At 52.4% G+C, this 13,988-nt stretch overlaps 5 protein-coding genes across 5 annotated transcripts; 2 read left to right on the forward strand and 3 right to left on the reverse strand.

Moving 5' to 3' along the window:
* Window positions 1–98: 98 nt before the first annotated feature.
* On the forward strand, window positions 99–2,988 carry P152DRAFT_271249 (uncharacterized protein). Its single transcript, XM_033674866.1, has 3 exons — window positions 99–459; window positions 512–2,481; window positions 2,552–2,988. The coding sequence occupies exons 1-3, from the start codon at window positions 201–203 to the stop codon at window positions 2,900–2,902; spliced, it is 2,580 nt and encodes an 859-aa protein (XP_033536059.1). The 5' UTR covers window positions 99–200; the 3' UTR covers window positions 2,903–2,988.
* P152DRAFT_271262 (uncharacterized protein) lies at window positions 2,834–5,767 on the reverse strand. The gene is made up of 2 exons (XM_033674867.1): window positions 4,452–5,767; window positions 2,834–4,393 (listed from the first exon to the last, which is right to left on the reverse strand). Exons 1-2 carry the CDS (start codon window positions 5,554–5,556, stop codon window positions 3,075–3,077), a joined length of 2,424 nt encoding a protein of 807 aa, XP_033536060.1. The 5' UTR covers window positions 5,557–5,767; the 3' UTR covers window positions 2,834–3,074.
* Window positions 5,768–8,284: 2,517 nt separating this feature from the next.
* Window positions 8,285–9,263, forward strand: P152DRAFT_472198 (putative ras GTPase Rab11; the record flags this gene model as incomplete). Its single annotated transcript, XM_033681137.1, has 5 exons — window positions 8,285–8,305; window positions 8,367–8,379; window positions 8,490–8,879; window positions 8,967–9,047; window positions 9,133–9,263. 5 exons carry the CDS (start codon window positions 8,285–8,287, stop codon window positions 9,261–9,263), a joined length of 636 nt encoding a protein of 211 aa, XP_033536061.1.
* Window positions 9,264–9,711: 448 nt separating this feature from the next.
* Window positions 9,712–10,154, reverse strand: P152DRAFT_271285 (uncharacterized protein). Its single transcript, XM_033674868.1, has one exon. It carries the CDS (start codon window positions 10,024–10,026, stop codon window positions 9,781–9,783), a length of 246 nt encoding a protein of 81 aa, XP_033536062.1. The 5' UTR covers window positions 10,027–10,154; the 3' UTR covers window positions 9,712–9,780.
* A 129-nt stretch (window positions 10,155–10,283) lies between these two features.
* On the reverse strand, window positions 10,284–13,386 carry P152DRAFT_472199 (uncharacterized protein; the record flags this gene model as incomplete). The annotated part of the gene is made up of 3 exons (XM_033681138.1): window positions 10,284–11,427; window positions 11,784–13,310; window positions 13,382–13,386. 3 exons carry the CDS (start codon window positions 13,384–13,386, stop codon window positions 10,284–10,286), a joined length of 2,676 nt encoding a protein of 891 aa, XP_033536063.1.
* Between the last annotated feature and the right edge of the window lie 602 nt (window positions 13,387–13,988).

Below are 13,988 nucleotides of genomic sequence, written 5' to 3' on the forward strand. Positions count from 1 at the left end.
GGAGTTATCACCTACATGCACGGAGTACGGAATATTACATCGGATAGTCCGCTGTGATCTGGTGAAGTGAGAGTGCCCAATATTCACCTCACCAATTCCACCGTAATTGATATGTGAACCAAGCTCTATTCCTCCCTGAAACCCCCTCAATTTCGGCTGGAACCTGTCGCCAATGTGTAAATGGCTAGAAGGACATCGCCATGTCTTCAAGCAATGCGCCAGGTTCATTAGGCAGATCTGAACGCCAAACCCAGCACGCTGCAAACTCCCAGAAGAGAACGGAAAGAAGCCGGAGATACACGCGGGAGACAGTGACCGTTCGAACCAGGAGCCCCGTGAAGATTGTCGACGCGAGGACAGAACCACAGGCACAGAATCGGGGTCAGCCAGATATTGCTCCTGGGACCGCTTCGACTACACCTTCTGCAGCTACTTCAAATGCCTCAGATATAGCGAGAGGTGAGAATATACAACGGCATGCTTATGGTCCGAGGTTGCTGACGAGATATAGTATGGACTCCACAGGCGTCACTTATCACCCATTCCTCGGCGCCGTTGGCATCGAGAATTTCCCATCCTCCGCGTGCCTCTCTAGCTCCTCAAAGCATCCGGCCGAGGCCGCTCAATGAGCTATCGCTGGAGGCTCAAGAGAGAGCCATCCTCGATGACCTTCTATTTGTTTTCATGGGATTTGAGGGCCAGTATATCCAATATGCTGAGTCGTACAATCCTCTGGAGGAAAAAGATCGGCTGACTGGTCCCCTCTTCCGGATATTACCAGGCCTTGATCCAAGTCTACGGGATCTCACCTTATCAATGCTTAAGATAGCTACTCATTACATCGCCATCGAAACCTTCGTCGAGGTCCAGAGCCGAGAAGAGTATGGAATGGTCAATCATGCGCTTTGCGCAGCAGTTCGAAAACTGCTGAAAGACTATCTAACGCTCATCGCACAGCTGGAGCATCAATTGTTTACAAATGCGACGTTCACACTTCACTTGCTCAATTTGCACATCAAACCCACAAGTCACATGCTTTTCCAGCTGTACGCGTTCGGCATTGAAGTGCTTAAGGCCAATTCCATCCTCGAAGACGATTCGGACGATTCTTTGGATGAAACGGAAAATCTGGACGGTATTCTCGAGTCCTTGCGCGAGGGGGCAGGCCAATTACCAGGAAAGAAAACATGTAAAGGAGGAGCGGTCCTCGGACTGATCACCAAGCGATTGGCGGCCATGGCTGGAGATCCGGCCGCAAGAGAACTTCTGACCACTCTCTTGCGGGAATCAAGTCGACCATATATGGCCATGTTGAATGAATGGCTGCATCATGGAGGGATCAAAGACCCACACAACGAGTTCCTGATCAAGGAGCAGAAGAGTATCAGGAGAGAGAAACTAGACCAGGACTATACGGACGAATATTGGGAGAAGCGATACACGATCCGTGAGAGTCTAGTCCCGCCTCAGCTCGAGTCTGTTCGCGACAAAGTGCTCCTCGCTGGCAAGTACCTCAACGTGGTTCGTGAATGCGGTGGGGTCGACGTCAGCAAAGAGTTGAAAGATGTCCCAACCACATTCGATGACCCTCGGTTCCTGGAGAATGTCAGCAATGCCTACGCGTACGCGAATGCGTCGTTGCTGGACTTGTTGTTGAAGACCCATGCTCTGCCGGCTCGGCTGCGTTCGCTGAAGCATTACTTCTTCCTTGATCGATCGGATTTCTTCACGTATTTCTTAGAGCTCAGCACTTCGGAGCTGCGAAAGCCAGCCAAGAATGTCAACGTCGGGAAACTTCAGTCGCTGTTGGACATTGTCCTGCGACAGCCTGGCAGCGTTGCCGCGGAAGACCCTTTCAAGGATGACGTGAAAGTTCAGATGAACGAGATTGGTCTGACCAGTTGGTTGATGAAGATTGTCAACGTCACTGGACTGGACCAAGATGCTGCTACCGGGAGCATTTCGAATTATCTGACACCGGCGACGCTGCCGACATCTGCCGATGACAAGGAGATCACGGGGTTCGATGCTCTCGTCCTTGACTATGCCATGCCATTTCCTCTCTCCCTTGTCGTTAGTCGCGTTACCTTAACCCGCTATCAACTCCTCTTCCGGTACCTACTCTCGTTGCGCCATCTCGAGACTCTACTGGCTGGCAGCTGGGTCGATCATAACAAGTCCATGGCATGGAAGCATCGAAGCTCGAATCCAAAGATCGAGCTTTGGAAGCGTCGAGCGTTCACTTTGCGGGCGCGAATGCTCATTTTCGTCCAACAGCTACTCTATTATTGCACAGCGGAGGTCATTGAGCCGAACTGGCTGGCATTGATGGCTCGGCTGGATGCTGGAAAGGCCGACGATCAGGAGTCATTGGGATCATCGCAGGTGCAGAGGACTGTTGATGAGCTTATGCAGGATCATGTAGACTTCCTAGCAACATGCTTGAAAGAGTGCATGTTGACGAATTCGAAACTCCTGAGGGTACGTTGTCCACCATGCTGTTTCCATCCCACCTCAAAATCGCTCATGGCTGACCATCTGCATGACTCAGATCAACTCGAAGATTCTCTCGACGTGCACGATGTTTGCTAATTACACTGCTTCGCTATCTCGATACCTCATCGCCGCTGATAGCGAGCTTGCCGGCTCAAATTCCGCCAAGCCTTCTGGCCGATCCCACCATCATAGCTCTTCCATCTCCTACGATCCATCAAAGCTCGACAAACTAGTGGACCTTCTTCAAAAATATGAAGAGAACTTCACGAGGCACCTGAGAGTGCTCCTTGATACCCTGAACTACCTTGCCGCCACCGAAACGGTGGTCTTCCTAAGCTTATGCGCCCGACTGAGCACCGCGAATGAAGGACTTGGGAATGAGAGGGATTCGAGGTCATACGCATAGAACCAATCTCCCGAACGGGAGTTTATGTTTTGAAGAATTGGGACCTGACGTGAAATGACTCTGAAACGTGTTCATGTCCGCGTGATGAGACTGGCTGTGGAGTGGGTTGCTCAATGTATACATCATATTCACATAGACCCGTGACCATGCAGATCTTCCGAATGTCCTTCTCTCATCTGCGAGTAAGTCGAGGATCCTGTGTTGGCACGTACGGATTCGAAGGATTCGAAGGTCGTGGGGTTCGTGTGCTATCGCCATACATCGCATGTTGAAGCGGGGTGGTGCCGGCATATGGGGTGGGATTCAGGTCATGAATATGCGCGGACGCTTTGCGCTCAGCATATCTCGTGGCATCCTGAGCGTCTTTCGTCGTACCTGCTATCGTGGTTGTTCGATTCATGTTTGGATCTGTCGTCCCTGCCTGGTTCTTGGCACGCTCTGCAGCAGCTCGATATTTTTGCAGAATGCGATCACTGCAATCAAGGAACCTCTGGTGCCAATAATTAGCAGCAATGAGGTTGCGATTCCAAATTGGAGTATTCGGTGGGAGGTCCGGTATGGCCCCCGCAGGTACTCCAAAGAGTGTTTCTCGTTGGGACGGAACGCGTTGGATATAAAAGCGCATCTTAGAGGCTTGGTCTTCGTTTTCCTGTCCCGAACTTTGGCCTAGGAAATTCCAATTATCCGACATTACCGCGTAAAGAACGATAACGACTGATCTCTCGGTGTCGAAATGGACGCTTCCCATGCTAGTGATATTGATATATCGAGAGAAATAATCGATCCGGCGTGCTGAATCGCGGTCTTGGGGAACGATCACACCACGACCCATTGAACATTGCGGATCGTAAATCAACTCTTCGAATTGTTCGCCGAAGATCCTTTTGGTCGGCTGAAGGCAGAAACTTCCATCGAAGAGTTGAAGCAGTTCGTGGATTTGAGCATCGGATAGCCCTTGCAAGGCGATGCTGTTATCGAAAAGGCCACTGCTACCTTGGTACGGAATCGTGAGACGAGCTTGCATTTGCATATTCGATTCAATGGGCGCCCAGTCCATTGCTGAATTTGACGTGTCCATGGGTTCCGTATCTGACTGTCGAGGTGGCCTAGGATTCTCTAGAGCCTGGACGGAGGGCGGAGTGGGGTGGCTGGGTTCTGCAGAAGTTCTTCGATTAATGTGCTCAGTTACTTGTCGGGCGAGCCATGGTGACGGCGGATCAGGGCGATTGTGATCAGTTTCCCCATGTTCTTGTAGAGCTCGGTACGGCGACGGCGAATCGGGGCGATAGCTATCATATTGATCATATCCTTGTTGAGCTCTATGCGGCGACGGCAGACCAGGGCGATAGCTATCAATGCGTCTTTTCTCGTATGGGTTGGGCCACGACTGTGACCGAGCAGGAGCATGGTGATCAGAATTAGGGGTATATTGACGTAGAGCTTGTCCCTCGGATTCTTTTGGCGGTGGTTTGATAGGTCTGAAAAAGGCTGCTATTGCGTTCGGTTAGAAACTAATGAGCACATATAATACTCTGTAAACCTGACTTACCAGCAAAATTTCCCCGCCGTTTCGCAGGGGGAATTGCCCCATAATCTCGGTACTCGTGGACATACTGGCAACCGGCTTGTTTCTGGCATTTTCCAGTTTCGTACCAGAAATAGCAAGTCAATTCACTTTTCGGAAGCCGCCGGAGATCGCTCTCAGGGACGTCTTTGTACGTGATCGCAGGGACTTCTGTGTAAGTAGCCGCAGGTACGTCTATCTTGGCCGTCTCAGGCTCAACGCGCCGCATCATAAGCTGGGTTTGCTCCATGATTGACTTAGCACCGCATTTATTGAGAATGTACGGCGCCTTTTTTGTCACCGGGGCGATTACAATAGGGCCGAATGGAATCTGGTGACTTCCTGTGTTCCAATGTGCGAATTTACACGTTTCAGCATCGTGTCTGCATGGTGGCTTCCCTGTGAACCAGAAGCCACAAGATATAGGTGGACATCCGCGCTGCCATGTACCAAACTTCCGGAACAACCAAGGGTCTTCCGCCTGGATATGCATCTCGTGGGTACTGACCGGCAACTGTGACACATGGGCATGAATAAAGACGCAGTCGTCACCCTCCCGACAGACACTTTCCTTCCAGTTAGAGCAGATGTAAGGGACAACGTAAATCCCGGTCCTCGGTAATGAGTCGTCCGAGACCTCAAGCACTTCTTCGGATGAAACATAATGCGAAGGTGGTTCTGGTTCGGAACTGCCATTGGCAATCATGGCTTTCGATGCGCTCAGGGGATCCCTGGTGGTTCCCCGGCCGAAGGCATTATCATTGTTGGGAGCTGCTGTAGTGGTTGGATTCCCGGATAGGATGTCGGATTCATACGCAGACGAGGACTTCCGGGTAGCAAATGCACTGCTTCGTCTCCTACCCCGGGGCGGCAGATCTGGTTCGCCTTGTCGCTGCACACCGTCCTCGTTATCTTGAACGAACAAGCTTCGTGACTGTGCCGAAGCGTCACGTTGTGCAGGGGGTTGTCCAAGCTCGAGAATCGCCCTTTGTTGGTCCTCAGTTGGGATTCTCTCGGCCTTTGACGCTTTCCGAATCTTATACGCTTCGGTGATCCACAGGGGGCGTTTCGATTTTTCGGCGCCCTCCATTTCTTTCTCGGTGTCTGCAACGGCTTTCTCGGCGGATGGCCTTTCAGCATCGATACGGTCTTTTAATGTCTGTCTACCACGCTTTCGGGTGGGATTTGCACCAAAAAGACGCGATGTCGATGCTAAGGAATTGTAAGTATGCCGTCTAAGGAGGATTCAAGTCTCGAAAATACAAAGGACCTCTATCTATGCTTGAGTATCTGAAAATCCATAACAGATTCTGCAGTGGGCATTGAGATAAGTTGTGAAATGAAAATAACATGGGGAATTAGAACATATAGCAGAATGTCAACATATCGCGCAGCACTCAAACAACAACAGCATTGACTATGATGGTATCAATAGCACGTGAACACAGTGAGTTCGCGACTTGCAACAACCAGTAACTCATGCTTCGTTCCTTCCCATCAACCGCAATTCGATCTAGTTACAAACCGAAAATACATGGAATAAAAATTTTGACGAATCCTGGAAGAAAGACAACGGTAAAGCGAAACACGTATCAAATGGCCACGTACCTGTCTCTGTGATGGCAGATTTCGGCTCCTGTACATCTGCTGCCGCTTTCCGTTGGGGAGATTGCAGAGATCGATCTTGATCGGAGGGTAGTGGAGCACTCACTACTCTGGTTGTGGTTATTGTAGTCTCAGTCTCAGCCGGGCTTGGTACATTGAGCAACATATCCTCGGAACTTTTGCGCGATGGCGGCTTCGAAACGGCACTGGTAGCGCTCGTCGGTAGCTTGTTCATTTGTGACATCGACGTATCGACAGAAATTTTGGCCTTTGCCACCGGCGTAACCAAAGGAGGGGATGTTTGGGTTGTAGACTGAGACTGACTCGAGAGGCCTTGAAAGAGGTAATCGAGATCATCTGGCATCGTCCTATTGCTCAAAGTTGGCTCGTCCTGGGCAGATGAAGTAATAGTCATCTGAGCTGTGGCAGCTTCCATCGAGAGTTTCTTGGCTTCCTGCAGCATTTGCCCAACATCATCCCCATCTTGGATTGCATCCACCTTTCTCCTCTTCTCTCTAAGCTCGATCATAGGGACATCCGAGTCGTCGCTCTTACGGCGGATTCTCCTCATCTGACCCATAAGAGGCTCGCTCTCGGAACTGATATCACTAAATCTCCGCATCTGCCCCATAAGAGGCTCGTCCACGGCACTGATACCGCTGGATCTCCTCGTCTGTCCCACCGGAGGCTGGCCCTCGGAACTGATACTGCCTGCATAGTGGGGATATTCGAAGTGCCCTTCGCCCTCCTTGCTCTTCTGTGTTCTGGACGATTCGGCCGTGGTACCCTGACCCGAATCGGAGTCCTGTTCCTCATAAGATCTGAGGTGACCTGCTGAGGTGTACGGCCTATGACTGCCTACCGGCAAACCGTACGCGTTCTCCAACTCTAGGAAAAAATCGGCCCAGACCTTCTGTGGGTCCCTCTTCTCCAGAACTTTGAACTCGGCAATGTCGGCTTCGACCTGGTCGAGGTCGAAGGGTTCGTAGATTCCATCTTCCCGAGCGGCCTTCTCGACTTCCCATTCTTTTAGCAAGTCGGCGCATCCAACCATCCCGTCCTGGGGCTCCCAGGTTGCCGCACCCCGAGGCCAATATCGCCATCGGACCAGGTAATGTTCCACGCCATCCACCGTTTTCGCCGAGAGGATCCTCTCGGCTTGGAATAGGTTATCGTCTGCCTCTTTCACGCTCTCGATGAATTCTTTCCTTCGTTCTTCCTCAGAAGCCAAGCTATCCATGGTAGAGACTTATGCAATGAACGATGGCATTCCCTGCATGAAACTGCCAGGCAAAGACTTGTTGAGTAGTATAAACAGGAATCGCGAGAACGTAAAGGAGAGGCAGAGATTCGGAGAACATAGACGACGTTTTCGAATAATGATAGGAAGAAAAGGCAGGACTGATGTTGGGGGATGGGTATCGAAGAGCCCCAACGATTGGATTTCCACCTCTGCCGCTGCCTTGTCGATAGCTGGGTTTATTCGTGTGCAGATACTTGAGTGACTTTCATTATGAATCCGACTAGACTCAAATGATGGCAGAGCGATGTGAAAGGTGCATGAAGATCGCGTAAAGATCGCTAAAGATTAGAAGTGTGGGACGTGAGAACGTATACCAGCTTCTTTTGCGGCACCTGAGACTGGAATCATCCATGGAATTGGTGACATGAGAAAGCATTATATCACATCCTTCAATTCGAATTCTTAGAAGTGTTTAATACAAGTAAACGAAGTTGTGACACGAAAGGGTGAAGTCAAAGAATCGTTGCCGCTCCTTGTTGCCTGGGGTCAGATCCATCCACCACCCAGATGCATTATCCGCACGTGATGATTTACAGGGGCTTCTTGGCATTTGGCAAGCTTAGCTGCACGTGATAGCGGGGCGAGTCATCAGTCACGTGAAAGTGATGCCTGGTTGCCTCAGCACTGTCTCACTTCACTGGCGTCCTCCCTTTCACGATTCCATCCAAATTGAGGCGTTGAGCTCACTCCGCACACGCATCCCCCACAAAAGCCCATGAAACATCTTTCAACGTCCTCATTGTCCATTCGCCCCAAATAATCACTGCCTCCTACAGACACTGCAATCTGATCACTGCATCATTCATTGCCGGTCACTCTCGGAATATTGATTTCCTTCCCTTGTGTCCTCCTGCTGCACCGTGTGTGCCTCACCGACACCTCCCTCGACCCACGACATCGATAGGCAATCATGGCCAACGACGAGTATGATGTATGGCCCCTTGACCCCGACGTTCATCACATACCACCGCTGATATCCTGATGCTCTGCAGTTCCTATTCAAAGGTATGCCACATGAACCTTCGTATCGGTCCGCCTCGCTCCGTCGAATGCTCCCTTGACGCCTGATACGTGGTGCGCTCCGGAATCCGTAGGTTGCTGACGGCGTGTGCCAGTGGTGCTGATCGGCGACTCGGGCGTCGGCAAATCGAACCTGCTCAGTCGCTTTACCCGCAACGAATTCAACCTGGATTCGAAGTCGACCATCGGCGTGGAATTCGCGACCCGCAGCATCCAAGTCGACCAGAAGACCATCAAGGCGCAGATATGGGACACCGCCGGACAAGAGCGATATCGAGCCATCACTTCGGCCTATTACCGCGGTGCCGTCGGGGCCTTGCTCGTGTACGATATTTCCAAGGTACAGACGTATGAGAACGTCACTCGATGGCTGCGAGAGCTGCGCGATCACGCCGACAGCAACATCGTCATCATGCTTGTGGGTAACAAGAGTGATTTGCGGCATCTACGCGCTGTACCGACAGATGATGCAAAGGCCTTTGCGAGTATGTATTCCTGGAATCTTATCGACGAATTCCGCCCTTGAATCATTCAGCCTGAGGTATTCCGCTAACGCCAACGTGTACCTCTAGGTGAAAATAGTCTCTCTTTTATCGAGACCTCCGCTCTCGATGCAAGCAACGTCGAACTCGCATTTCAAAACATTCTCACTGGTGAGTGACATCCTCACTGTCTTAATGCTGCTGCCTGGCCTCTCCGTGCTCTCAACTATGATGGACACGCTAACCGTCGTTCCAGAAATCTACCGGATTGTCTCGAGCAAGGCACTCGACCAAGGCGACGCATCTCAGAACCCCATCGGGGAACGCCACACCGTGCATCTCTCCCCATCGGCGGACAAGGAGGCGAAGAAGCCGAATTGCTGCTAGATGCCGATTCCGCTCGGTTCTTTGATCTGGGGCCCATTGGTCCGGGGTCGATCCTTCGCCATGTTCCGGTGGCTTACTTGTTGCGCTGCGAGATTCGGTCAGGCGCTTGGGATGACGTTAGGTGTCGATGCATGAGTCGTTAACGGTTGGGAAACGAGGGTATAGAATGGATGTGAAGGGTGTTTTTTCGCTGTTCCTGGGATGGGTTACGTCTTCGTTGCGGTTGATGGAACATGGTCCGGTGGCAATCCGGCCTGGTCCACTCCTGGCTGCTGGGGTGGGATTGGAGCTGGAATTGGGATTCGTTCGTCTGCTGCTACGACATGTCGACTGGCAAGGTCCACGCATTCGGAGTTTACAATCAACTGGTAGTCTATGATCCTCGGCCTTCATCAATATGAAACATGTATGTCGTTTCCGATAGCATGGCCAAACTCAACCGCAACAGGTCCTTCAGTTTTAAGAAGCATTTAATACATTTTCCATGCAACGCTGATTCCCGTTGGTCGCTTGTTGGTTATATACAGTTCACGGACGGACGGTACCGAACGCAGCCGGTCCTCGGAGGTGAGCAGTACAAGAAGAGTGATCGGTGGGCAGAAAGGGGTAGCGCTACAATGAAAATAACAAGAAGAATTGGGGATCTGTAATCCAAGGGTATTGAGTTAGACCAACATGAAGGGTGGGTAGAGTCTAGGATTTTGTATATCATGATGGACATTTGCATGATGCTGCAGCGTACCAACAGCAGAGATAGAAACATAAACGCTGAACCGTTCTTTCATCCAGAGTTCATCGTGACGATGAACTCAAGCATTAGATCCGTGAAGGACGTACAAAACAAGCCCATGCAATCGTATCCGAGAAGTTGAAAAGGAAATCATTGGATGTAAAGGCGTGTGCCATCAGACATGAAACATAGTCATCGTGAAGATAGGCGTGAAAGAAGCAAGATAAATAAAACACAAAAAGATCACGCAGCTAACTTCGGAACGAATCCACAAGCCCGCGACAGACCACTTACATTCGTCCGTCCCGCATCCTCGTTCCGACCACGGCCAATGCAATCACGGCACCGATCAGCAACAGCCCGACCACACACATGATACGGTTCAGATTCCGCCACCATCGGGCCTTGAGAAACTGCTTCTCTTCATAAGCGTCTAGCCGAAGTGCGAGCGCTTGCTGGATATCCGCGTCGTAGCTAGGACGGGTGGGCGGAGCATTGGGATCATCAACGCCGACGGTATCCGTCCGCACTTTTGCTTTCCCCGTCTGCTTGCTACGCTTGGGTGCCTTCTCTGCCGTGGTTCCTTCCAAGCCAGCTAGCGCCGCAGCCGGTCCACCGGCCTCGACATCGCTCTCGTCGTACCGAGCGGTAGGCCGCTGCGGCAACGGCAGCAGAGCGCCGACGTACCAGGCCGGCGGGAAGACGAACCCGACGGCGAAGAGGGCGATCTGCCGGCCGACGCCGCCAAACACGGCACGCGGTCCAATCGGCTCGTCGAGACTCGGGGTAACCCAGACGGACATCCGCCCGGCGCTGCGACGGTCACGAGGCAATCGTGGCGAGTTGAGGCTGAGCCCTGGGATTGCTCCCGAGAGATACTGTGGCTGTGGAGGGCGGAGGGAAAGCGCGGTCAGCCGAGCAGTGCGAGACTGACGGGCGGCAAATGATTCGACTGCGGATGGGTCATCGGAAGCGAGACGCGTATCAGTGACCGCGGGGTCGGTGGGCAGGTCGGAGAGGGTTGGAGAGGGTGTGCGCGGAGGCGAAGGCGGGGGAAGCTGCGAACTACGTGCCGACGACATTCGCACGCGCCTGGAAATGATTGAAAATCTTTTAGAGCGTCGAAGCACGGAGCGTCGAGACTGGTCCGGGTGCTCGGGCGTGGGTGATAATCGTGACACGCCAGTAGGGGAGGTCGCGGCGGCACCGCGGAGGTTGGATTGTCGCGGGCGCTTTCGGGGATGGAATAGGGATAACGGAAAGTGAGCGGAGGGACTGGTTGACCGAGCCGAGGCGGAAGTCGTTTGACGGATGATGGAAGTCGACGGGACTGTCTGGGGTGGCGTTGACGTCTCCGGCGGAAAAGAAATCGGGAACGCGACATTGGAATGCGATGATGTGGGTGGTAGCAGGACAGAACCACGATAATATGCCCTGCGAGATGAGAAGGATGGTCGTTAGCTGGACTGAACTCTTATGAGGCTAGTGGAAATAATGTGATAGGTTTGCCCTGACGAACGCCCTTGGCCAACGAGACAAATAACCCTAGCGGCTTCAAAAGCTGCACCTGCATAGGCGAGTGAATCGTTGGACGTTGCCGAACGGGTATATTAAGTCGGCAGATTGCCCGCGCAGTGTTATAGGATTGTGCGGGGATCTCTGCAGGGACAGGCAACATAAAATGAGCGGCCAAGGCTTTTGAATGTCGCAACATGGGGAATAATCCATGCCCCGTTCAGGCAAACAGGGGTTCAAGCGTTGTAATAAGAGAACTGTTTTCATCAACTTACCTTGCCCATGCCGGTAGCGTGCTAGCGATAACGCTCGGTGCGGAGCTTCTCGCCGAGTACGTAGATCCTGACGAAGTCGGCCTCGACAACGTATCAGAATATCTCCTGAAATAACCCGATCGCTGTTGGCGCAGTTGTGGAGACGGAAGATCGGCGACATGGTCATCTTGTTCTTCCGAGTCACGACCGGACGGGACCGTAGACGATGGCGATAAATATTGCGTAGAGAAGAGGGGCGCAGGAGCCGCAACAGATGGCATGGTTGACTCGCTAGCAATTGATCGAAGGCCACCGTTAGATGACTCGCTCTCGGGACGCCCCCACCGCCTCGGGCTAGATGAGCGCTCGCGGTAGAGGCCATCCAAGATATCCCCGCTCTCCCGACCCTCTTCTTTCTCATGAGGTATGGAAAAAGAGTGGGACGGGCGCGACTCTGTCTCGGACGGTATCGTGGAGAGACGAGAGCTCCATTGCGCTCGGGATGGCCCGTCGTTCATTCGTGGGGAAACGCGTGGTGAGACCGTGGACGACGAGGCCCATGAATTGCTCGCTGGAGATTGTCGAACAATTGGGTACTGGATCGGGACTCCGGTCTCGACCGCAAGCCGGATGGCGGAGCGTAAAGGAGTCACAGGACTCGAGGCTGACCGAGGACGATCCGAGTTGCCGGTCGAGGAAGAGTCGGATCTACCTAGCGACTCCGCTGAGTGCTTGACGATGGTTCCTCCACTGTGCTTACTCGACGGCGAAGCCGACTTCGAGCTTCGAGCGCTGAGCGAAGATACCGAGCGTTGGTGCTTGCCGGGTGTAGAATGGACGATAAAGTTCGGCGAGGACGGTGGGGAGGATGAGACCGTGGTATGCGGACCCTCTGGATGACGAATGGTCAAGGCATCCGACGTTGCAGAAGATGCGAGAGAGCTTCCGGATCGCTGTTCGTTCAGTCTTCGGGCGTGATCGATATGCGATGTAGGGGTCGGGGAAGATGATAGTGGATCGGAGGCGACGAGTCTTATGCTAGATGGATTCGCTTCCTGGACGTTACTCAAGACTCCTTCAAGGAAGTCCTCATCACCAGTGGCTAGGGACGACGGGGGAGTAGAGGCCTGGGAGAAGCGACTGGATGAGGGCGTATAGGGAGAACCAGTCGTTCGAAAGGTACCCGCTTCGGAGCTGGTGGAGGTCGATTGACGGTCTGAAGGGGACTTTCGCGGTTTCAGAGGTTGAGGAATCAGGCCGTCGTCCGGACTGCCGGTGGTTACAACATTGGACGCAGAGGTGTCGGCTGAAACTCGCACATCCTTGTCTTCGAAGATGGAATCGGGCGCATTGTGTGGGCGCAAGATGTGGGAAGGGTGGCTCGGGAAGGGGGATTTGAAATATGCGGCGGCGGTATCTTCATCAATTATGCGGATGCTCGGACGGGCCAATTCGTTTGTGCGGGATTGGGAGTGCTCGCGGAGAGGTTGCCGCTTGGGAGATGCTCGCCGGGAATGACTAGGACCGGGAGAGGGACGGCGCAGGGAGCTGGAAGAGGACGATGACATGTTTCAGCGAGCAATAAGCTGGCAGATCGAGGTCTCAAGAGGGATGCAAACAGCATTTAAAGAGCGTGGTGGTGGTATATTAAAAACATGCTTGATCAAATGGCTGATATGAGCAAGAGAACACGAGAGGACGAAAGCCGAGAAATTGAAGCAATGCTGATGAACGAGTGGCGGCTAATGCAGAGGCATAGTGAGGGTCAAAAGAGCGACAGTGCTAAGGGATAAAAATACTCATAACGAAACAAAAAGGAAGGACAAGATAAGGTAGAAATGAAGGACAGTGTTGCAAGTTTGTAGGAGAAGGGGAAAGGGTTGGAAGGTTTCATATGGAGGTGTGTGGGAGAGAGTGAAAGGGAGTTGAGTGGCTGGCACGTGGAAGCCTGAGGCTGTAAGGCAAGAACCCCCAATAATGGACGACGAATTGAATAGGGACTAGGGAGGGAACAGTGTACAGTCAGCAACCAGAAGCGACTCAAGCGAGAAAGAGAGATAGCAATTAATGACCTAAGTACAACCTGGGCAATAATAATACGTCAAGCCAGCCAGTGAAAGTTGCAGCTGGCATACAGAATAATAAATATTCATTTTCCTGCAGCAGCCCTGCAGAAGTCCTAGCTGTCCTGCACAGGTCATGCACGTTCCTGCAAAGGAAAGGGAT

Source organism: Eremomyces bilateralis, assembly GCF_010015585.1.
Source record: "Eremomyces bilateralis CBS 781.70 unplaced genomic scaffold P152scaffold_5, whole genome shotgun sequence".
Classification (NCBI taxonomy): domain Eukaryota; kingdom Fungi; phylum Ascomycota; class Dothideomycetes; order Eremomycetales; family Eremomycetaceae; genus Eremomyces; species Eremomyces bilateralis.

Bases quoted from the DNA above. Each gene is read 5' to 3' on its own strand.
- P152DRAFT_271249 (XM_033674866.1), top strand. From the start codon at position 201: ATGTCTTCAAGCAATGCGCCAGGTTCATTAGGCAGATCTGAACGCCAA. The intron at 460-511 runs GTGAGAATATAC...GACGAGATATAG, and splicing joins TGCCTCAGATATAGCGAGAG to TATGGACTCCACAGGCGTCA. The intron at 2,482-2,551 runs GTACGTTGTCCA...TGCATGACTCAG, and splicing joins CGAATTCGAAACTCCTGAGG to ATCAACTCGAAGATTCTCTC.
- P152DRAFT_271262 (XM_033674867.1), bottom strand. From the start codon at position 5,556: ATGGAGGGCGCCGAAAAATCGAAACGCCCCCTGTGGATCACCGAAGCG. The intron at 4,394-4,451 runs GTAAGTCAGGTT...CGAACGCAATAG, and splicing joins ACGGCGGGGAAATTTTGCTG to CAGCCTTTTTCAGACCTATC.
- P152DRAFT_271285 (XM_033674868.1), bottom strand. From the start codon at position 10,026: ATGTTTCTATCTCTGCTGTTGGTACGCTGCAGCATCATGCAAATGTCC.